The sequence below is a fragment of the Bemisia tabaci genome, chromosome 5, assembly GCF_918797505.1.
Source record: "Bemisia tabaci chromosome 5, PGI_BMITA_v3".
NCBI classification, from domain to species: Eukaryota; Metazoa; Arthropoda; class Insecta; order Hemiptera; family Aleyrodidae; genus Bemisia; species Bemisia tabaci.
Genome location: NC_092797.1, coordinates 38,610,234 through 38,634,696, shown reverse-complemented (window position 1 = coordinate 38,634,696; position 24,463 = coordinate 38,610,234). Strand labels below are relative to the sequence as shown.

Here is a 24,463-nt window from a genome sequence, read left to right as displayed (position 1 = left end):
CAGGAAGTGCTTCCACATTTTTCCCCGTATTATTTGTCGACAAGTTCGTGTAATAATTTAACTGTGTTCATAATGATGTTCCGCAAATTCACAAAAATATCATAAAAATTATCTTTTTCTCTTATGTTATGCTTTGAAAGAGATTAAATTTGCTAATTTTTGGTTTTTGGACTTTTGAAATCTCTCCTCCCAATTTGTTTTTTTAAATATATTTTTCACCCTTTCCGATTCTCTTATCGAACATTCTTATCCACGCTACTCGCGTCTGATAAATGTGTTTTAAATTGACGGACTAATATAATACCCATCATGATTAAATGTGATGTTGTGTAATGTTCATTGCGTATACTGAGGAACTAAAATTTAAAATGTAAACATTTTCATTAAAGAATACCAGCTGTCGGCTTGGAGCTCCGAGATACGAAAGCTTGAAATCTTTGATGAGTAACCTAAAAAGTAAAGGTATAAATGAAACGAATAAGGAGTTTTAAGCTGTATTTGCTCTCAGGAAAAGGATCAGAATTCGGGATTAAATGCTGCCAAGTTCCTCACAATCTTGTCTGCGCTTACTAAGCTGATAAGAGTCACACTTTTGGTTTTCAATTTGGCAACATAACATAATCGTATGGATAAATGAGCAAAGGGTTTAATTGAATGAGCTCGTTCACGAATCAAATGAGTCTCACATGCATCAGCGATAGACATTCATCAGGCGCACAAAGTCGCTGTAACTGCGTTGTCATCCGACGGTTAAGTTGGCTTCCGCAAGTCCCATTATTACAACAGGTAGAGTTAGGCTAGGCGATTGCACAAGGCTGAATCTCTGAATTAGTCACGCTGCTATGAGTTGCTCTGTCAGCTAGCTCCTCATTATGGTGCCCTCAGGATCCATAGGGATTTACGATCTGTGCATGTAGCTGTGTATAAAATTTAGCGAAAAACATCGAAACGCGTAGAGGCTATTAACATCCACATTAAAAGTTAGAAAAGCCGCAAATTTAGTGGGGTTTTAGTTGTACGGCTTCCACTTCTAGTGAAAATTACTTCCTTAAAATAAACAGATTTTTGTTATTATTATAGTCATGTGCCTATATATCTTTGAATAACTAAGTGGCACAAGAGTGCTGGATCCAAGCTACTCTGCGGGGAAAACAAGAACAAATTCAAAAATTTCAATTAGAGTATAAAATGTTGAGCTCTAAGATTCGTATAAAAAAAGAGAAAAAAAAACAGGTTTAAAAAACACGCAATTCGTGATTCGTCATCACAGAAAATTTGCAAAACACTCGTATTTATAAATGTATGCAGGTTGCACATTGAAGACAGCTAGCTAGTAGTCTGACACACAGAATATCATCATATCATCATCATGACAATATATAATTCCGTAAGCCCGATCATTTGGGTCAAAATTTAGCGGGGGCCTTTTAATCCCCATTTTTCGATGCCGCGCGCGATTATCCTAACGCGAGTTCGAATAATCGCGCCGAACACGGTGAGGTCGGTGTCAAACTCGTATCAGCGCCTGCAAGACTGTAGGAATACTTTACGCATTGCGTCAAACAGTGCGGCCGTCGTTAAACGCATATTAGTGCCTACAAGACTGCATGAATACTTCTCGCATTGCACCAAACGCAATGCGAGAGTTATTAGCGATAACTAATCGACCACGGGTATAGGCACATTGCCGCTAAATGGATTGAAGGCGTATCACATTGTGAAGATGACTCGACACTCGACTGAGCTCTCTTCCTTGGCTTGCGCGACGCAAAAATCGCCCCAAAACTAGCACCGCGCGTTTTTTCTGCAAGATACTCACGCTTTCCTAAAATGAGCGACGCGTGATAAAATTTAGACTGGTTGGGAAAAACAAAACTTCCTGATGGTCGGTGGCATACTACAATAAGATATTAGGAAAATGTTGAGTAAAAACGCACCTATAACTTCGAGAAATCCAACTTGGCTTTTCATTGGATCTGTGTTAATTTGACACATGTACCAGCCTCTGTCTGATTCTTTGAGCTCCTTGATGTGAAGGTGCCACGTTCTCTCGTCCGTATTGCTCACGCCGATCCGATGATTTTTTGTGATCACATGATGGTGGATCGTTAAAATTGTCTGCGTGTCGACGCGAAGCCAAGCGACCTGTGAACAATATTAAAAAAATCAATTAAAGTATGAGGGACTAAATGATATTTTGACGATTGTTTTATTAGTGTACTCATAAAAAAGTAACCCATTTTGGGGGTCTTGTCCGTACGCTTTAAAAAATTAAAGCAAACGCCAAAGAGGCTAACTCATTTTTACCAAACTCGTCAGTTAGGTAGTATTGTTCCATGGCCCTCAATGTGTTCCCTAAGGTTCAGAATAGAATATAAAAATAATAGTTCGACGTCATTCGTCAAGAATAGAATGTAAAAATAATATAGTCTGACGTCATTCAGGCAAGACCGCACCAGGAAATAGTTACAGAGGTCGCTTTCGCGGTCTGCTAAAATTATGTCATTTTCCGAAGCTATTGTTATGGGATGAAGCCGCAGCGCCTAAGAGGGTTGCGCTTCGGATGAAAAGCGACTCCAAATTAATTATTATCAATCAATAAGTTTGGCTCAGTTATCGGGTATGGTTTTGTCAGCCACCTGAAATTTCCGAGCGACTCCGAGACGAGCGAAACGTAACCAGGGGTAGTATCTTCCCTGTCAAAGACCGCAGTAGCGTTTGATAGGTTCATCATCTTGTTGGATCGAAAGAAACGCACGGAAAGAATGGATTGCTGATTTAACAATTAAATTGTTAAAAAAATATGTCCGGCATGTTCCAAATGTACATTTTACAATTGTGGAAAGCGAATTTAGGGGGTGGTTAAATTAGCATTTTTTTATTATCAAATCTGCATTGGAACATTCAGAACACTTATTTAACTACAAAATTGTAAAATCAGTAATACTTATCATCATTTTCCGTGCGGAATTATTTGTTTGATCGATGAATTGCATACAAAATCCTCGCGAAAAAAATAATTACACTTGAAAAAAAAAACACATTGGATCTAGAGTCCAGACTCTTACAAACATCGACAAGAAAAAATACTCTTGATTTAATCAGATTTAAGCTTAAATCAAGAACCAAGCATCTTAATTTGAGCGGATTTTCTTTCGATTTAAGCTTAAATCTGATTGAACCAAGAGTCCTTTTTCTTGTCAATGTTTTCAAGAGTCTGGACTCTAGATCCAATGTGTTTTTTTTCCAAAGTACAACACGAATAAATGAATGCGTGATCAATGAGGTTTTTAACAATAATTCGTTTTATTTTAGTCTCGTCGCTATACGTGAGTTTTTATCGATAAGTGCATACTATCACACGACACGGAAAAAAATAGGGTAGTCGACACAACCAGCGGCTAGTTAAAGATGCGCTAGCTACTGTGCGGTAGTTACGATAACTACCGCACGATAGCTGGCGCATTTTTAACTAGCCGCTGGTTGTGTCGACCACCCTATTTTTTTTCCGTGGAAACTATATAAAATCAAAATCGATTTCCTAATTTCCGACATGCGGTTTCAAAATGCCCATGTGGGGGATGTCCCGTGAAGGGATGGTGGCAGGATCGTGGACGAAGAGATTTTGCGTTTTTGGTGGGCCAAGAATCTTTAAGAAGTTATGCACGTGTGTCGTTCGGGTGTTGCAGGGCGCCAGAATGCATCATGAGAACGACTTATATGTATCTATTTTTCAAAATGATCGTTTTTTATACATTCATGTAGAAAAAAAATAAAAATGCTGCTGCATTAAATGTTTAATAACCATGTTTATGTGGGCAACATGAACTCATGCAAAATCCGGGGAAAAAGTCTTAGGGGTTATCCCCCAATATTATGGTACTACCCCAATTTGTTGGATGATAAAGACATTTCCAATTAATCGTGGTAGTACTGCAACTCAAGTTGGGAAAGTACCGCGACATTTGGGTTCGTAACCTAATTTATTAAGGTACCACGGTGGTACTACCACCACAATTAATTGGAAATGTCCATATCATTTAACAATGCTATGCTTTTTTCCCGTGATTTCAAAATGTAAAACCAAAAAGTCTCCCTCGTCTCAATGGAATTCGACAGTAATTTTTCAAAATTGTTAGAGGGGCCACAGGTTAATCCAATTCCATCACCAACATAACAGAAACTCCGGTATCAGTCTGATGGCTTTCTCTCCCTCATCTTGGGGGCTATCATCCAGAAAATATTCATTAAATAGATACTGATCAACATTGACGATCCTTAAAGGGGTGTCACTTTTTCTTTAGAACCTCCCCTCCGAAATCACACACGTCTTTAGAGACTATAGAGCGTCGACTTGGCTTCGGCATCAGATAAGAAAGAACTCAACTCCAAAGGCCAAAAATACTGCCAGGCTAAGGAAAAACGCCGTATGAACCTTCAGACGTTGCCGAATCTACTTCGATAAAAACATAATTTCTGGGAAAATTGTAAATATTTTACCCAAATATTTTCAGCAAATTATGTACGCAATTTAATCTAAAATAGCTGAACATCACTGGAAAGAAACACATTGGATCTAGAGTCCAGACTCTTAAAAACATCGACCAGAAAAAACACTCTGATTCAATCAGATTTAAGCTTAAATCAAGAACCAAGCTTCTTAATTTGAGCGGATTTCCTTTTGATTTAAGCTTAAATCTGATTGAATCAAGAGTCCTTTTTCTTGTCAATGTTTTCAAGAGTCTGGACTCTAGATCCAATGTGTTTTTTCCAGTGATGTCAAGGAAAAAAATGAGTAAATTGCGTCGAAAATAAATGTTTTATGAGGGAAAATTCGGCAGCTCTCGAATGTTGATACGGCGTTCTTCCTTAGTAGAGTACGTCTGCGTTCGATCCGATCTCACCCACGAAAATATTTCTCCGGATGCGTTTTCCATCCTGTCGTTGTTTCCGTCGCCCCCTCGTCTGGTCCCTGCGAAAGGATTATGCACCCTCCACGCTATCTGCTCAGCTGACGCGTTTGCCGCTTTTTAATCAGGAGCCGGTGGGCGGGCGGGGGTGTGGGTGGAGGGGTTCCTCCGGCTTGTAAACCTGGGGTGGAACAGGGAGACTACAGGGCGGAAACTCGCCGAATTCGAGTCGGCGGGCTGGGGAGGCGTGCGTTCCGTTTTGCAACATTTCGAGGGCGCGAGGCGGTCCTCCCCGGAGCTCGGTGGCACGGAGGTAATCGGAATTCAGACTGTGGACTTTGATAAGACGCTTGTTTTGCTTTGCCGGGTGAGGACGGTCAAGGGTGAGATTTTCTTTCCCTTAGACTGATGCTCTTCACATTGACGTTCGAGGAGAAAGATGAGTCATAGCATTGACAACGCACTGTTAATTGAATTATATTTTGCAATAAGGAACCACTCTCTCTGGCTCTCCCATAAAAGCACATATGGGAGTACTTCTGTCAAGCGGAGCTAAGCGCCATACTGCCATGCTAAGGAAGAACGCCGTAAGAACTTTTAGACGTTGCCACATTTCCTTCAATAAAACCTTAATTTACTACGAATATTGTGAATTTTTTCTTCAATTTTTTCAGGCAATTTTGCTCGCAATTTCGTCTAAAATGTCTGAACATTTCAAGGAAAAATACGCATAATCGTTCTAAAAAATACATGTTTTATTCGGGGCAATTTGGCAACTCTCGAATGTTCATATACGCCGTTCTTCCTTAGCACGGCCGCATAGGGGGAGGAAGGGAAAAGGGGACTTCGATTGGCGGGTGTTGCGGAACGCGATGCTAGTCCGTCCTATGCTCGCAATGCTTTTCCATGGCGCTTAGTTCCGTGTGACAAAACAAGCTATCCGGGATTCTAAAATCCTCATATGGCGCTTAGTTCCGTCTACCAGAAATACGCCCATATCTGCACAGGGAAACCAATGGCATGTATGTTGTTTCTAAAATGTACCAAAAATAGTGAGCCCTGAGACCCACAAGAATACGTGCATAACAGGGCTCACGTCATACTGCACATAGTTCCGTTTGATAGAAATACGTCCATTTGAACTTCATTCTGTAATAAGAAGCCACTATTTCTGGCTCAAACGTAAAAGACCTATCTGCATAGAGAAGCTGACGCCTCTTATGTTGTTTCTAGAATGAGCCGAACATAGTGGTTTCTAATTGCTGAACGTATTCCAATTTATTCATAATAGCTTTTTACCAAATCCACAGTGCGGAGAATCAAGTTCTGGAGGACGAAGTCGTGGCGCTTCCCGGAGCCGGGGGCGACTTCTTCAAGCTCTCGAGCCTTTTTGCAATGCGTGAGCGACGATGCTCGAGTCGGCGGCGCGACATGGCGCACAGTTGAATGAGGCATCGGGAAAGTTTGGACATTATATTTCTAATATTTTTATTAAGACTATGGATTGTTATGTTTATTTTGCCACATTTAAACAACACTGGAAAAAACACACATTGGATCTAGAGTCCAGACTCTTAAAAACATCGACAAGAAAAAATACTCTTGATTCGATCAGATTTAAGCTTAAATCAAGAATCAAGCCTCTTAATTTGAGCGGATTTCCTTTTGATTTAAGCTCAAATCTGATTGAATCAAGAGTCCTTTTTCTTGTAAATGTTTTCAAGAGTCTGGACTCTAGATTCAAGGTGTTTTTTTTTTTCCAGTGAATTATGGGATGCTTATGACAGAAAATTTTACAAGAAAACCAATGAAACCACTTTTAAACTTCTACGTTTCGTACTGACGAAGATATGATGCTTCTGGAGTCTCCACATCATGCCCGATTTGACCCACCTCCCTCTCTTCCTCCTTCCCACTCCCCCTTTCTCTCTTTCTCTCTCTCCCCCTCTATCTCTCCCTCCCTCTCTCTCTGACGAATTGGACCTATTTATGCTTAAAGAGAGAGGTGAAGGGTGAGAGGGAAAGAACGAGTGTGCTAGCTAGTTTAAGGCCGTAAGAATGAATTAGAATTAGAAATCGCCAGTGACGTCAGCACCGAAGACTGAGACTCACACGGGGACGGTAACGCTCCTTACCTCATAAACCCTGTTCATAATGCTCTTATTATGTGCCCACGGCTCATGAGTTAGCATGCTTTAGCGCTTAGTTCCTTTTGATTTGATGTCAAGTTCCGCACATTTCACCGTTTTGCCAAAAGGAATCACGCCGACTTTTACATCGTTTCTTGTACACACTGGAAAAAAAACACATTGGATCTAGAGTCCAGACTCTTGAAAACATTGATAAGAAAAAATTCTCTTGATTCAATCAGATTTTTGCTTAAATTAAAAGAAAATCCGCTCAAATTAAGAGGCTTGGTTCTTGATTTAAACAAAAATCCGATTGAATCAAGAGTATTTTTTCTTGTCGATGTTTTTAAGAGTCTGGACTCTAGATCAAACGTGTTTTTTTCCAGTGCAGCTTGCACTGGCACACCCCATCTTTCCCACACGTCTCTAGTTCCTTTTATCATAGATTGTCACCTTCCGTCCAAAGTATTACAAGCACAATGCGACGTTTAAAAATTTCGCCGTCATTTTATTTTTTCACAGAGAGAATTTTGATTGAATCTGTTTGAAAATTTCTCCGAATTTTACCGGCAGCACAAAAGAAATCCAGTGAAATTTTCGGACAGCTTCGTTCCGGACTATTCTTCTGTAAAAAATAAAATGGCGGCGGAAATTTTTAAACGTCGCTTGGCGCTTGTGATACATTGGTACGAAATGCGTGCAGTTGTTCCCCTGTGCGACGGCTCGGAGGTGCATTTAATTACGGATGCGGGGCATATTCTGCGTGCGCCACCGCCAACCCCCTCCCCCCATCCGCCGCCCCCAAGCCTATAATTGCGAGCAACGACCCAAAATGACATAAATTGAAATTACAAAGGCTCGTGACACTTTCAGTCGATTCGGCGAAACCCACGGTTCCGAGTCTTCAGCCGCCGATTTGCACTCTCAACGAGCTACATTTTCGTCACTGCGTCGTCACGATTTCTTGTCTCGTTGAACCTCTGTCGAGCTCGGTAAAAACTGAGTCAGTCGATGTTAAAACTTACGACTTTCAAAACATTAGATCGTGCGCAGTTAACAACAATAACTGAACATACCGGATGGTTCACTTTCGTACTTTACTTGGACCTTCCGTCCTAAGGTACACCTCGATGGTTCAGGTAACAATGAATCGGCTGGTAAAATAAATGAAACGCATGGGTGCATTCAGTACTTGTACACTTGTGTGTTAAAATTAAATCAAATACGGAGCCATTAGCCGATTTTCACCACAGTGATATGCAAACTTAGGATATGCATGTTTTAATAAAAAACAATGTGCAAGAGGGATGTTGATTCATACAAATTTTACCTTAACATGGTGAAAAATAAGAAATATATAAACATCCTCTTGCATATTGTTTTTCATTAAAGCATGACCTGAATGGGCCTGTTGCAAACTTTTGCTAGAGCAAAAATAAGAGCTGTTTCTTGTAGATAATGCCTCAAAAATCACGATGAGCGCATCGGCAAAATCTGAAATGCACTCATAACTTCACAATCTGCGTAAGAAATTTGCGTTTTTTTAAGCTTCCCGCTTCAAAAACGATACTACGGCACAGGTCTGTGAACATTTTTTTAGAGGAGTCGCTCCATCGTCGGCGATATTCATCATGGCCGACGCTTGCGCGCAGTTCCGCGCGTAATTCGAGGAGGGTTCAAGGTCAATCAATTCGGGCGTGGAAAATATGAACGTTAACACACCGATTGTTATCTGGTCTAATCCAGTTCAGGTGTTATCTCGTCCCTTCAAACGTGTTTTGGCGGATTGGCGTCGGCCATGATGATTATTGCCGACGACGGAACGACTCCTCTTACAAAATGTTCACCTGTGCCGTAGTATCGTTTTTGAAGCGGGAAGCTCAAAAAACCGCAAATTTCTTACGCAGACTGTGAAGTTATGAGTGCATTTCAAACTTTGCCGATGCGCTCATCGTGATTTTTGAGGCATTATCTATAAGAAACAACTCTTATTTTTGCTCTAGCAAAAGTTTGCAACAGGCCCATTAGCATATTATTGCAGCGAAAATCGGCTAATAGCTCAGTATTTGATTTAATTTTATTATGTGTAGCCGAAAACTGAATAATTTCCTTGTGTGTTAAAAGTGCTGATTAGTGAGATTACAGAGCTCACAGTGAGAAGGAGGTGTTGGGCTGATAATTGAAATTGATAGGCAAATTGATGGACAAGGAGGACAAAGGGAAAACGGATGGATCTTATTGGTTAATGAAACGGGACTCTAATGGGGTGTCGTTAGTTAGTCTAATACTTGGCTTATTTGTCCCTAGCAATTACCACTTATATCCAGCCTATAGGATCAATCCAATTTCTTTTTGTCATCTTTGTCTAAAACTGTGTCCATCAATTTCAATAATCAGCCAACTTAACGATGGACGATTCGAAGCTTTGAACCATACTGCGGGCATATGCCGGAGCAACCAGGACAACATATTAAATTTACTGTTTTTTCCCTTGCATACACTAAAAAAAATTAAAATTAGAACGAAATAAAAAAAATATTACCACTCTGTCTAAGTGAAGAAAATACTTAAAATTGCAGAGGGAATAAAAAATATCAATTCGTTCTGAATATAGATCTGCTGGCAAGTGAATTGGGCCCCCTTTGAAAATTGTAGAATCAACTCACAATAAAAGAGGGAAAGAAGCAATTGGCACATGAAGCCATAAACAAATATGTAATATCTCTATTACAGATGTTGATGGATCATCTTGAGCATTTTTACAAGTATTAAATTGATTAAAGTCAACAAAAAATACCATCTCTTGGCTTAACCAGACGTTGTCAAATTTCCTCGGTTGCTCTTTAAAAAATGGAGACCAAGTGAGATATTTTTTATGACTCGCAGATTCTGAGGTTTATTTTCGGTGTTGTCAAACGGCGATAGCCTCCAGAATATTCTTTAAAGTTTATCGAAATATTAATAACCTACTCAAATATGTCACTTAAAAATCTAGGCATATTTTTGGAAAGTTCAATCCGTGGTCAATTTTTGAATTTGAGAATTTGTAAAATGAACGAATTACTAGAAAAACCGACAAACTCTCCATTCAATCTATGTCCCAATTCTCCAAGTGATGCTGCATATATGACTGGTGACTTGACAGTCAAATTGCATGTTCGTCGCACACCCGAAAAATGTTTGAATGAACAATTAGGAAAAGCATAATGGTTGTCACCGTGATTGACGGTTCGCAGTGGGATGTGTCTAATTACTGACAGTCAGTGCAAAAAGCGTGTCAAAGACTGACGGATTATCCAGCGCTCAAACATTTGATCTAGGTTCATATCGAGTGGAGAGGCATCTAGTGGTGTCATAAATTGTACACTCATAGACGCATTCAATTTCCATGGTGAAAATGACTCTGCCGTAATTGTTTTTTTTTTAATGAAAACGGATACAAATATGAGAATGTTGTTCTCATTTAAATGTGTGTCAAATAAAAATCAATAGTCGCTGAAAGTCATCAACTTATCCAAAATTAATAGACGTGTCTAATGTAAGATAATATTTAAGATTGCAACTGTTTAGATCTGTAGAATCTGTTTTAGATCAATCTTTCCAATCGACTACATTTTGCAATGTGGAACTTTTCTACAGCTCATTTTAAAAACAACGTATGTGTTACCTCAACGATTTAGTCATTAGAGAAGTCATTTAAGAGATTATCAATGAAATTGAATCTCCATTTCATTTCATTTACCTATTTGAAGTCAACTGTGAGATTATTTAGACGAGCCATCGGGAAGAGAAATTTAACAATAAAATATTTTAAATCTTTAAGCGTGTAAGTCATTCGTCAAACTAAATTAGCTCAGCTCTGTTTATTCTTTCCCCGTCGCAGAATACGCACATGGGAGGTAGTTTGATTTTACTGATAGAAACGAATAAAATAATTGGTGCAAGTTTACATCCAGTTCATGTTCCAGCGGGCAAAGCTCCCGTGCTAAGGAAAAACGCCGTATGAGCCTTGAGGCGTTGCTAAATTTCCTTCAACAAATCAAGAATTTACGGGAGGATTTGTAAATACTTTCTTCCGATTTTTCAGAGAATTTTTTTCGTAATCTGATGTAAAGTGTATGCAAATTTCAAAGAAAAACATTCACAATTTTCCTCAAAATTGATTTTTTCTGAGAGGGAATTTGGCAACATTTGAAGGCTCATACGGCGTTTTTCCTTAGCGCGGCAGAAGGGATCGGGGCAGTAGAGTGAACAGACACGGGACGAAAAAGGTTGAGTCATTGTTTGAATTCTGGCAGTGGCTGCGAGTGAGTGAGCCGGCCGGAGTGAGTGCTGTCCGAGCAAAACGAGATATGTGACCCTCCTCAAACACTGCTTCCCGGGAAAATCCGAACAATATCCCGGAAAACTTCAGCTCGCGGGAAAGTCAAGCTTCGAGATAAAGGGGGTGCCGTGCACGGCGCAGAGACGCATCAGAAGAGGGGTTGGTGCACTCCACGATTTACGACAAAAATGACCACGTCCTAAGGAAAAACGCCGTATGAGCCTTCAGACGTTGCCAAATTTCTTTAAATAAAAATCAATTTACTGAGAAAATTGTGTAGAATTTTTCCTCAAATTTTTCAGTCAATTTTGTTCACGATTGAATCTAAAATATCTGAAAATTTCAAAGGAAGAATATGCGTAACTTTCCTAAAAAATACATGTTTTATTCGGGGAATAATATAAATTATAATATCAAGGAAATTAGAAGACTCAAAAGGAAGAGGCCATGGGAGCTTGTCACCAACGCTGATTCTGACTATTCAGAGTTAATAATACTCACTATATTTGAATTTCACTCATTTCATCCACCTAATCCTTATGAGTCCTTATTAATCTTAAAATTAAGTCACAAGTTTAACTATAATCATTATAGAAATAAGTAATTATCCAGTTATTACTTTTATATACCCTTATGTACATACATTAAGATAATTGTATATATTTCCTCCTTGGAAGGTTACAATAAATGTATGTATGTATGAGCCGCTTTTACGGCGCGCTAGGGCGCTCTGCGACGCCTACTCTCCATAGGAATCTGTCATAGTAGAGATCCTCCGGAAGCTGGCATCTCTCCATCTCTTCACGGATGCCCTCTACCCACCGCTTAGCTGGCCGCCCTCTCCGTCAATAAATGAACTCTTAAAAAAAAAAATCTGGGAAATTTGGCAACTCTCGAATTTTCATACGGCGTTTTGCCTTAGCAAGGGCAGTCCAGAATAATGAAATTACGACTACTTGGCAACGCTCGCGGAGCTTCTTGAGACGAGAGACAGCGGAGCTAATTCCGGAGCCCGAACCGAAACGGGGAATATAAACCTGTTTATTAAATTATTTATAATAATCAGACGGCGCGGAATATGGCATTTGTGAGGACGCAAGCATCTGACATTTGGAGCGGCACCCCCGCGGGAGCTACGCACGGTCTTGGGGTAAAAATGTCAGTCTCGGCTGACTGACACCTCGCAAGATTGGGGTCCCGACTCGACGTGCGGTGCGCCACCGCGCTCCCGCGTGATATAGACATGTTTAAGATAAAATCAAGTATTCTATCAGCTTCAAGTACCCATGCAAATCGCTCTCAAATCGGTTTACATTTCCCTCGGCTTTTTATTAGGTTCGGCCCGACTTTCTCCGTTCAATATCCTCGGATAGCGCGGAGGCATTGTTGCGGAAATTTCGCTCCTCCGGTGGGGTCCGCGCGGCGAGGGTAGGCGGATCCCGGGAGAGTTGAGTCGGAGGAGCTCGGGTCAGGATGCCCGTGAATGGCGGCGCAGTGTGGCTTTTACGATTTTTAATACCCGGGCCTTGATATTACCTCGCTGGAATTTATTTGTGGGCGAATTGCTTATTATACAGAACGGAGCTTCAAAAGGAGAGCTGAGGTTATCAATAAGGAAGGTGCAAAAATTACGCAGTCTAAAAATATGGCAAAGACAGAGAATGACGAATGAAGAACAACTTGATCCTTCATTCGTTATTCTCTGCCTTTCACACCAGTCAAAGCACATCATGAATAAACAACTTAATTTGGGGAATTGCTGCAATAAAACAGAGGACAAATAAAAAAATTACCCCGGGAACGTTTCGAAATAGATAACGATATCGTTATCAACCTGACAAAAAAAATATATTAAAAAAATAAAATGAAATAAATAAAAGTGAGTCGTCGATTCACTGTTATTACGGGATCGAAACTGGCAGAGAATATCCTCACACCTCGAGAAGCTCTAAAATGGGAGGAAGTCCTAGGCCGTCATTATTTTCAGCAACAAATGGACAAAGCCAAAATACAAAATTAAATTGTGGTAGGATCGAAGTTTTTATCACGGAACCATTCGACTTTAGTGAACTGACTAGCTGTGGCAACATAGTGCCAATCTACTCAGGAAGAAACTAAAGACAAACCCAATATACATTCACACGTAATAAACCTATTTAACTCCACGCCCTCCGAAAGAGAGTATTCTCGAAAAAAATTGATACCTCTAACATAAAAATTTGGAAGCAAGTTTATCGTCGTAATTTAAGGTAATTTTGCTTCATAAAAGTGAGATAGGTTGGCAAACTATAGTCAGTACGGAAAATTGGAGAAAATTGCATGGAAGAACTCATAACACCACTGTTTAAACTCTATTTGCGTCAGGTGCAATGGATGCATGGATTTTATAACAACTCCTTGATACAACTATTGTTGATCAGCGGCTGTCTGTGTTGCATACCAACAAATTGAAGGCGTTTCGGATTTTCTCAAGCTGGACCGCAAGTAGACGCAGCGTACGGTGCGACGCTGATCGTGGGGCTTTCCCTCGTATCAGTAAAAATGTCTCTCTTTCAAAGGCTAGCTATTCGGAGTGAAAGGGATCGTATATGACACGGCTGACTCCTACTATCCCATGAAATACAGATTTCAGCTCCGTATATTTGTGTATGTTCAAGTGCAATCATAAAATATTCTTCTGTAAAACAAGTAAACGTAATCGTCGGACACAATTGGCCATGGATCAATGATTTTCGAAATATTTTCTCTAATTTTCAGTGTATCAATGACTCGAGAAGTGAAACGCGCATTGCCACTGCGGCGTTTCAAAATCCAAGGGTGCGTCTCTTTGTGTAAATAAAAATTATGACCTGAATAACCTCTTTATGAGATTGTTTTTAAATATTTTGGAACGGGTGAGGGAAATTCACAAAATGTAATTCTCATTAAAAAATAAAGTGAAAAAAGAACATTAGTGTATATTTACAATGTTGCAATCCAAGGTACGCATTTTTTATCTCACCTATTAATATGCCACAAAAAAGAGGGAAATAACACAGGGGAAAAAGAAGTAGGGGTAATCCCTTAAAATTATGGCACCATTCCATTTTGTTGGATGATATTGGCATTTCTAATTAATTGTGGTAGGACCGCAACAATTGCATTAGTAACCTAATTTATTGGCATACCACCACAATTTTAAGTTCCCTAATCAAGTTGGGTCTTAACCCCTACCTCTTTTTTCCGTAAAAAAGAAGCTCTTTTTTAAAAATTTATTTATTTCGCATGTTTATTTTTTAATCTACTTTAGTGATCGAAACAAAACTGTGCGACTTCTGCTACTTATTCTTAGAAGCGAAACAAGGGTGTGCACCCTGCGCGCTGAAGGATAGGTATCCGTGTCTCTGTGTGTAAGTTGAGAGTGTGTGAGTGACGCGAAGAAAGCATCCGGGACCCGATGGCGACCGACGGGGGGGGGGGGGGGGGCTGTGTGAGGGTGGTGATCAGGCAAACAGGTCCAGTAAACTTACCTCGCTTTGATGATAAAACATAAGTTCATTTCACTGGAAAATATTTTGATGTGAAGTTAGTTTTGAAGTCTGGAGCCTCGGCTTTTCTAATCAGCGTTACCTTTGACCGGATCCTTTACCCTGAGAACCTCAGACTCCCCCCCCCCCCATTAGCCCCCTCACGTCACTCCCCCCACCCCGCATCCGGCACCGTTCCACGCGCAGACTCGCGAGTAAAAATGAGCAGCTACTAATTAGAAAGCGTACAATAAGTGACGTACAAACGACACTTTTCATTTTTCTATCGTCCCACTCGCGACGCAGTGGTGAATGATGCCGTGTGAGGGAAAAACGGCGTATGAACTTCCGGATGTTGCCAAATCTCCTCGAATGTATTATTTATTTTTAGGAAATTTATGAATATTGTTTTTCCTGAAATTTTAAAAAACTTTAAATAAAAGTGCGCTTCAAATCCTCTAAAAATGGAGAATTCGCACAATTTTTTTTGGTGCTTCATCTGAGAGTACCTAATGAGCTGAGTACGCAGTATTTTTCATAATTTTTTCTGATATGGGGAATTGGAGGTATATAGATTTAAAAGTGAGAAATTTTGCTGCCTTGTGACGTCATCTGGCGGCATTTTCCATTTAAACACATGTATTTTAGCAGATTAGGTTATTTTGCCGTATTTTCTCTAATAATTGCCCAATTTAGAAACCAAGGATATCCTCGAACTTAGTTTTCCTAGTAATAACATTTTGAAGATGGAATTTACAACATTTTAAACACCTGCAAATTCATCATTGGAAGGAAAAAGTTCAAAACATTCGCTGGAAATTAGTACATTATGTACCGAAAAAAAGATGCGAAAGAAACATCCCGGATGTTACGGTTGTAAAAAAATGTGCGACAACTCTTGGATGTTGCACTGGTAAAAGAACACATTGGATCTAGAGTCCAGAGCTCCAGACTCCTAAAAACATCGACAAGAAAAAGTACTCTTGAGTCAATCAGAATCTAGCTTAAACCAAGAACCAAGCCTCTTAATTTAAGCGGATTTCGTTCTCAAGCAAAAATCCGATTGAATCAAGAGTATTTTTTCTTGTCAATGTTTTCAAGAGTCTGGACTCTAGATCCAATGTGTTTTTTTTCCAGTGTGCTACTAACACATTGGCAGTTAACGTAGCATGATAGGATGTAAAAGTAACATCCTGGGATGTTACTTTAACAGCCAGAGTGGTAATGACAACATCCAAGAGTTGTCGCACATTTTTTTAACATCCAGCACTTTACATTTTACTCCACATTCCACCACATTTACGCCACACTCCAGCATTTTACTACAGCACCTCTTTTTTTCGGTGTGGAGGGAAATTTGGCAATGTCTACAGCGCCCATACGACGTTCTTGCCTAGGACGCGACGGCGAACGGTGGAAAATTCTTGATGATGCTGAGGGATGCGACTCGGGGATTTTTGAGTTGGGAGCCCGGGATTGGTTTCCGCGCTGCGCGTGCCTTCGTTTGCCATCACCTCGATTGCATTCTTTGATCTCGTTTCGTAATCTGCATCCATCTCACTCAACCAGCCCCCGACGCTCTCTTTCTGCTTTTGTTTCCGAAGTTTTTATTACGGCGTAACTCTCAAAAAGGTGCGCGGAAGGAAATACATCGGGACTGGGACGGGTAAAATGACTGAAAACGCCTGTAAATATGCACCACAAAGGAATCCGTGAGGATGAAAAGGCCGGTGTTGCCGCTGGCGGTTTAAATGTGTCCCCGGTTGGGATACATGACGCCCGTGCCAAGGAAAACAACGCATGATCACTCACACCCCCGTGCTATGCTGCCGTGCTAAGGAAGGACGTCGTATGAACATTGGAAAGTTGCCAAATTTCCCTTAATAGATCGTATTCGATACATCAAACGGCTGAGATTGTATCGATATCGATTGGTTTAAAACATAAACATAGCCTCAAAAGTAAATTCAGAAATCTAAGAGAACGGGTCTTTTGAGACAGATTTTTTATTCTTTTGAGTACCAAATGCAAATTCAAAGTGAAATTGTCAGGAAATTTCTCATTTTCAGCTTTTCCAACTTAAATCCCCACAGTTTGGTTTGAGGTTATGTTCTATGTTTTGAACTAAACGATACATCGAACCGTTATCGAATACGGTCTATAAAATGTCCCTTTTTGAAAAAAGTTACGAGTATTTTTCCTTGAAATTTTTAAGAGCTTTTGGTGAAATTGGAGACAAAATTATCTGAAAAATCGGAAGAAAAATATTTTTAAGTTCATCAGGAAATCCGTGTTTTAGAAATGGAAATTTGGCAACGCTTTTATACGGCGTTTTCCCTCAGCACGGTAGTACTGCAATCAGTTTCTATAATCTAAGTTGTACGAAGAAATTGCTAGCCTCTTACCAGTCTTTCTTGGTGTTTAATAAATATTTGCTAGTCAATATTTCGTTTGAAAATTCAATTTTTCGATGTTCGAAAGTTGGGTGTCGAACTCATTTCAAAAACGTCGATTAGGGATCAATTAACGCGTCTGGGCGCGCTAGACAATGGCAGCACATAGCGGGGCATTCCGATTTCACGCCTCACGCCATCGCGCCTTCAATTTTTCAGATGCAGCACGGACATCCATCGAGTACGAATAGTTGTATCTCTGCGCCGTCATCAAGGCGCGTCCTATCCTTTACTCTATTTCCATGTTGAGTTGGTTTCGCTTGTATTATTTTTAAAGTGGTTCTTCATGGGCTACGCCAGCAACAAAACAAAAGATATGAGAGACGTTCTTGAAGAGAACAGTTTGGTACTCCGCCATGCTAAGGAAGAACGCCGTATGAACTTTCAGGCGTTGCCAAATTTTCTTTGGTATATCACGAATTCTCAGGAAAATTTGTCAATATTTTTCTTCCAATTTTTCATTTAATTTTGTTCCCAATTGTATCATAAGTCTCTAAATATTTCAAGGAAAAATATTCATAGCTTCCCTCAAAAATAAACATTTTATCGAAGGAAATTTGGCGACTCTCGAATTTTGATACGGCGTTTTTCCTTATAGCAATGCAGTATCCAACAGAGGTTCTCATTACAGAGATAAGTCCTGTAGTGCTCTAATTCCGCGAATGATACGTAGCTTATAAGGCCAGTTACACGCTCTGAAACTTACTTGGACACGATCTTGACGGATTTTGTTTTATTTTTACGGAGTTTTTACATATATCTTAGGTTTTGATTCCTCTTCTACTATGAACTGGAATATTCAGCGAAAGAGCAAATTGTTTTGAGAGCTAGTCCGGCTGCCATAGTTAATGTTATTGGAAGCACATGTTTCAAATTTAAAACTAAAAATACATTTCGGTTTGATTTAAAGGTTTAACAGAGGAAAATTGTCAACCTTGAGACGTTTCTTTCATCCAAACTTGCACCTAAATTTTTATTAAACGAGTATCAATGAGTTTTTGCATATTTTCCCTACCCGAGTACTTTTGTGGACTATCTTGACTTACTAAACGTTAGAAAGAAACATTCAAATTGACTTTATTGCTCTTTTTCCTTTACGTACATGACGTGTGAGGCATCAGAAGACTTAACAATCTTTCACGTTTAACTTTAATTTCTTTATTTTTTTTTATTTTTTTAAATTCTTTTTTCAGGAATAAAAATTACGAAGTGAGCGAACGCCATTTGATAAAAAAATCGGGCAACTGCATGAAATGACAGCGAATAATTTATTGCATCCTGAGGCACCAAGTCATTCAGTTGTGTTGATTTATTCGTTTCACTCTTCGAGGTTCGACAATAGAATCCACGCGCTGAAACTCGATATGTGACAGAGGGGCCTTTAAAAAGTCGTTGAAATTGTATTTTGTATAGCGTAGACATTTTAAATCGATAAAAAACATTCTACAACTTTTCTAAAAGTCGAATGTGCATGATGTGCATTGTAAGATATTCTATCAACGGATTTAAAATGCAGAAATCGATAGTATGGTTCACAGAAAACAGGGTCTAAAAATGTGTGCTCGCATTTCATCTCTCTTCAGATTAATTCAATTACCCTCTCGCATAATCTGATAATAAACGTACGTAAGTATTTTGGAATTTACTGATGTTCTGAAATCTTCATATTTGAAATCTCACATGTTCTTCATTTGTATTAGATGTGCAAACTGCCTAGTTGCTGAGACACCTCTTCAAAAGAATTAATTGTGATCTACTATTGATACTACATGTTTTCACGGCAAAAACATTGAACAAAAATTAAAAAAATTTATTTGGCAGTAATTATAATAGTTGAGCTAAAAGTAACCGAGCAGTTGAGGTGAAAATTAACTGTTGCATTGCTGTCCGGGCACTTTAAAGAATATCACTCAACACGTCCGATGAAAATTGCTGTAAATTGGATTCTTTTTTTCATCAGAATGACCGGAGCCAGGCTTTTGTGACACCAATCAGAGTTTTGAATTAAATAAAGTGAGAAAATTGAATAGTTGGGTTGCCTCCTGGGAAAGTCCTCGAATGAATATTTTAGTAACCCTCTGTACAGGATAATGAGCATTATTTGCCAGCAGCCAGCAGGATGATCTCATCCAATGACAAGCGAAGCATGAGCCGGATTATAGATGGAAAAGCAGATAGCTGAGAAACGAGTTTCGGTATTGGCAACACTTGAAGCACCCCTCATTATTTCCGCAACAATCTTCAATCTTTTTTAGCCTCAGCCTGCGAATGAATAGCACTTGAAATTGCTTCAACCCCACGCCTCAATCGACTGGTAAAGGAGCAAAATGATTGGGATTCCGTTCGGAGATTATGACAACGAATAAAAAGGTGCGCTAGAATGGGCCGGCATTAAGGATACACCTACATCGAAGCATATTCTCTGTTGGGTCTGGCAATAAGAGGGGATGGAGGGCACTCAATTAAATATACGATTCATAACGCCGCAATTACCAGGGCAGAGGGGGCTTAGTTTAGCCAAGAAATAATCGGACTTTTAACAATGTCAGCAATGATTCGCTACCCATTATAGGCCGGGCTCAAACCCCCGATCGGTTTGGATAAAGGGAGGAAATAACGCCGACCCCATTCCCAAGCATGGTTAACACTTTTTAAGTCCATCTCGCGAAAAGCTGAGTATCAGAGATTATGGAGGGTCCCGGTTTGCCGAGGGGTTGCAGAAGAAGGGAGCAATTAAATGCTTCTCCCCGCGTCCGTATAGTTTCATTTTAACCCCACGCCCAATAAATCAAGCCTGTCTTTTATAGGGGCTAAAAAATTTACTCGATTTGGCCCATGAATAGTGAGGCCGTTTTAGTCATGGACGAGATAATGATTATTTATTTACATTACGGATTGTTAACTTGCGTCATCAGTCGTAATTTGAAGGGTGACGGAATATTGAGTCATCATAATTGAATTTTATTTCTTTGCTCAGTGAGGCTATGTGAGCATTATGTGATTTTTAGCGCATTTGTCAACCACTCATATATTATGTTTGGTCCACCGACACAGTTCATGTGGAATAAATCTGTAAAAATGTACATTTTATTTTAAAGAACTCAAATGTAGTCCCTAGTCTTATCCTTCAAACCAGTGACTTATTATCGATTAAAATACATTCGTTTTCTTATTGAAATTCTCCTAAAAATATGTGAATACGTACATTTCAATGAAAATTTTAGGCATCTCAAGATCAGCTCTTTCGGAGTAATTTTGATTGTAATTTTAGCTTGTGTTCTTCGATAAAACACGCGCGGAGGGAAAATCACAAACAAAATATCAACTCTCGGTAATGAAAATCTGAAAATTTGTATTTTTCTTTTTTTTAAATCAAACAGCCTATTTCTCATGTTTTAAAAGCACTTAGAGGTTAGGCGTAAGCAATACGTGAATGGACTAGTGCATCCCACTTTTTTTTGTTCCACGCTAATAAATTGTAAGTTTGAGCAATCTACATGAATTGAACATCGTTTTACTGAGATTGAATATTTATTCGAGAATAACTTTCCTAAAATGGATTACATCAAATTATACTTTTGCACAACGATTGGACGTATTCAAACAAAAAATGTCAGGCTACATTAGTTCAATGGCATGTGCGTGGTAGTCAAGAGCTATTGACTTATACGTCAATTTGTATGTATCTGTATATAAATGGCCAAAGTGCGAAACCACGTATCTCCGCTTGCGACGTTTTAGTCTTCCTTCCATGCTTTATTTTTCCCTTGAAAAACTACTTAACGTTACTTCTTGAAAACTTCCTTGATTTTCCTATGTTAGCGTTATGCTCCGTATATTTTCAAACTGTAAAGTTGGATTGTTTCTCTTAGAAAAAATAAAATAGTAGCGGAGAGTTTTAATCATATGAATGGAGTAACGAGGTTTCGCAATTTGGTCATCAATAATCGGAAACGGGATGCATACAAATACCGCTCTCAAAAAAAACTCTATGAAAAGCCAGAGGCAGTCAAAAATTTGAACCTCTATTGTGGATACACTCCTTTTGGCTGATGCAGTTTTCAAGACTTGGAGTACTACGACGCAAAATAAGTCTTCCACAAGTCAAGCAGAACAGCAAGGAAACTTCAAAATAAACGAATAATTCTTTCTCAAGCTGAAATATGGCTTCATGCCGTATAGTCATCTCTCAAAGGCAGCGCTTCAGTTTTAAACATACTGCACTTCGAAAAAATGTACCAATATTTTTGGTCCATCTGTTGAAAAAAAAATTCTACTTACGAAAATAGTAGCACACATGTCTCGTTATCTAAAATCAGCCGGAAATGAAGGTTTGTTCTGAAATTTAGTCCAAATGCTCAAAACAATTCGCAACCTAAATACCTTTAAACAATTTTGTTTTTACTGAAATTTCTCAGTGAGGATAGACTTTTAGTGCATGGGTCCAATTTTTTCACTTTAAGATTCCTTCGTTCTTCTCAGAATGTTCGAAAACCGAGGAATTTTCGTGACTCATTTCCGTTCATTGTCTCTGTCCGGTTCATTTACCTAGTTTCCATTAACTTTGACTGGTTATGACAGTGCCCATTGTGCGTCTGTCCCTTCCAAGTCGGGTCTAAAAGGGTTCGCTGAGATTTTCTTTGTTTACACAACCCATTTTCTCTAAGATTTCGGGGGGAGGAGTCATTTCTTTCTCCCTGCAACGAGGATCTGGTCTGAGTCATAAATGCAAGAAGCACAGGCCAGTGAAAGTTCGGTATGAGGTTTCGAGAGGGATCAGGCGCGCGCGTGGGGAGGCTGGAATCCCGTTGCAGTGCAATGCGCAGTTGCCTAATTTTCAGGCGTCCAATTTCCCCTTCAAAACCACACCGAAAAAAAGGATGCTGATTTAACATTCTGGATGTAAAAAAGTGTGCAACAGCTCACAAAACACTAAAATAACCGCCACAGCAGTTACTTTTACATCTTGACATTGCTAAAGTAACTGCTTTATCTGTTAATTCAGCGTTTCGTGAGTTTTCGCATACTTTTTGACTCCAGAATGTTAAATTAGCATCCTTTTTTTAGGGTGACATAAGTGCTTGGACAAACAATGAGTAGCAGAGAGATGGATACCACTATTCCAGCTCGAGGGAGCTAGGTCACCTCTGAACAGATAATCTGAAAATACCGGGACTATTTTCAACTTCCATTGAATGCTGCAGGAACGCCTTACTAAGTGATACTATTATTTTAACTTCCCAGTAGCTAATATTGCAAATCAGTCAAATTGAAGGTGAATCGTGTCTCTCGCTCTTAAATCAATTCGTCCAGGCTCAATACGTGAAAGTAATGGACTCGAATACATGATATAATTTTTTCAACCTCCGAGTAGCCCTATTGTATTGCCATCAGCTTGACGTGTACTAATATTAGCGCGTGAATTTTCGTCCAATGCGGAGCACGGGTTAGCTGTTAACCCGGACTTACCGTAGAGTCTCTCGTCGGTTGCTATTAGTTAGTCTATCGATCTTACCTCCATTGTCCATTGCAACTACCCGTTTCCACCAATATGATCGCTCTATTTGCTCTTTGCCTTTTTCATCTATCGTTTTTGAAAGAAAGAATGAGCGAAAAGAATGAACTATGAATGATCGTGCCAAAAAGATTCTTAAGGCAACTGAGATGGATTTCTGGCGAAGATCAGCCGGAATCTCGAGGAGAGATCACGTAAGGAACGAAAGAGTCCGTGAGATCATGAACGCCGAGCAGAACATCGTGCATGAAATTATGACCCAACAGCCTGTCTGGTATGGTCATGTTCAACGAATGGCAGATGATAGGTTGCCTAAGAAGGTACTAGATTGGGTTCCTCCTGGGAGAAGACGTAGAGGACGCACAGCAAAATCGTGGATGGGTGGCATTCAAGATGAAATCACAAGATGCCATTTACCAGATGACCTTTGGATCGATAGGCAAGGATGGCGATTAGGTGTCGCAGAGCGCCCGGGCGCGCTGTAAAGCGCGCGACTGGAATGTATGTATCTATCGTTTTTTCGATCAATTTTTATTATCAGCCAGCTGATTGGTTAGAAATCGGAGTGAACGGCTGCTCGTTGGACGATGACCAGCCTCACCCTCGCGGAGACAATTTTCCGCGGGGCGGCAACCGTGTGCGGCGGAGGCGACACAATGCAGGGATAACACGAACACCCCACGGTTTTCAATATCAGCTTTTCACCCCTCGACCCTCTCGCGGGCCCCATTGTTGAGTGGTCCAAGTTGAGTCTGTGGTTCTGCTCCGGGTTAATCCGCCGATTTTTATCTGGCCCAGGTTTCGGCCCGCTCCCGACACCCCCTTCCCCCCGCCCCTCCGACCGCCACCGTATGCCACATTGCCGCGGCGCGACACTTCGCGATCGCTATGACTTATTGCCTCCGCCCCCCTCCCCCCTCCCCCCGCCGGCGTCCCGTTTCTCCCAAATTGAATTTTACGCTGTTTTATTTCATTTTAAATCTGTATTGTTTAGTCGGGCCATTGTGCGCTTGTTTATTTACTCGGCTCGATCCGGCCCTCCTCTCCGGGATTATCCGTTTGCGTGCGAAAACATTTCACTTTTCTGTCAGTTTGATGACTCTATGAATGTATCCCTGAGTGGCCTTTTATTGCGGTTCGGCACTTCGTATTGTGATGACTTCTTCGATGCGGTGTTTGCTTGCGAGGAGGACGTAGGGGAAACTTGCAGTTTCGGGAAGTGCCTTGCTAAAAACGACCATGTTTGTGCGAAAAATGGACATATTTATGCTAAAAGGAACTATGTTCCACGCAAACTCTATGCACATAGTTCTTTTTAGCATAAATAAGTGCAAATATGATACCGAATTCGTCGTTCCCTGGGCGAGGGAGCGTAACTCTATTCCAAGGTTGCAAAATTGACTAGAAGAATCTTATATTTTATATGAATATACCTGTATGTGATTTTTGCCCAAAATGTGTTTGATTTTTCAGTTAGAATTGCCCAAGATTTTCATGGTAAAAAGGCACTTATCGAAAGGAAATTTGGCAACATTGAAACGTAGTTAAGTTCCCTCGTGCGAGAACCGACAAATTTGTCAAATTGCTCAAAAAGACCAACATGGAACAGTCCTAAGACCAAGTTGG

General features: G+C 40.0%; 1 protein-coding gene across 1 annotated transcript in view; it reads right to left on the bottom strand.

The window, feature by feature from the left end:
- Nucleotides 1-24,463, bottom strand: part of LOC109040710 (protein amalgam) — a 156,306-nt gene that overhangs the window by 62,513 nt on the left and 69,330 nt on the right. The window contains exon 3 of the mRNA XM_019056718.2: nucleotides 1,938-2,145. Coding sequence (XP_018912263.2) covers nucleotides 1,938-2,145 — 208 coding nt within the window. The remainder of the gene's footprint in view (nucleotides 1-1,937; nucleotides 2,146-24,463) is intronic.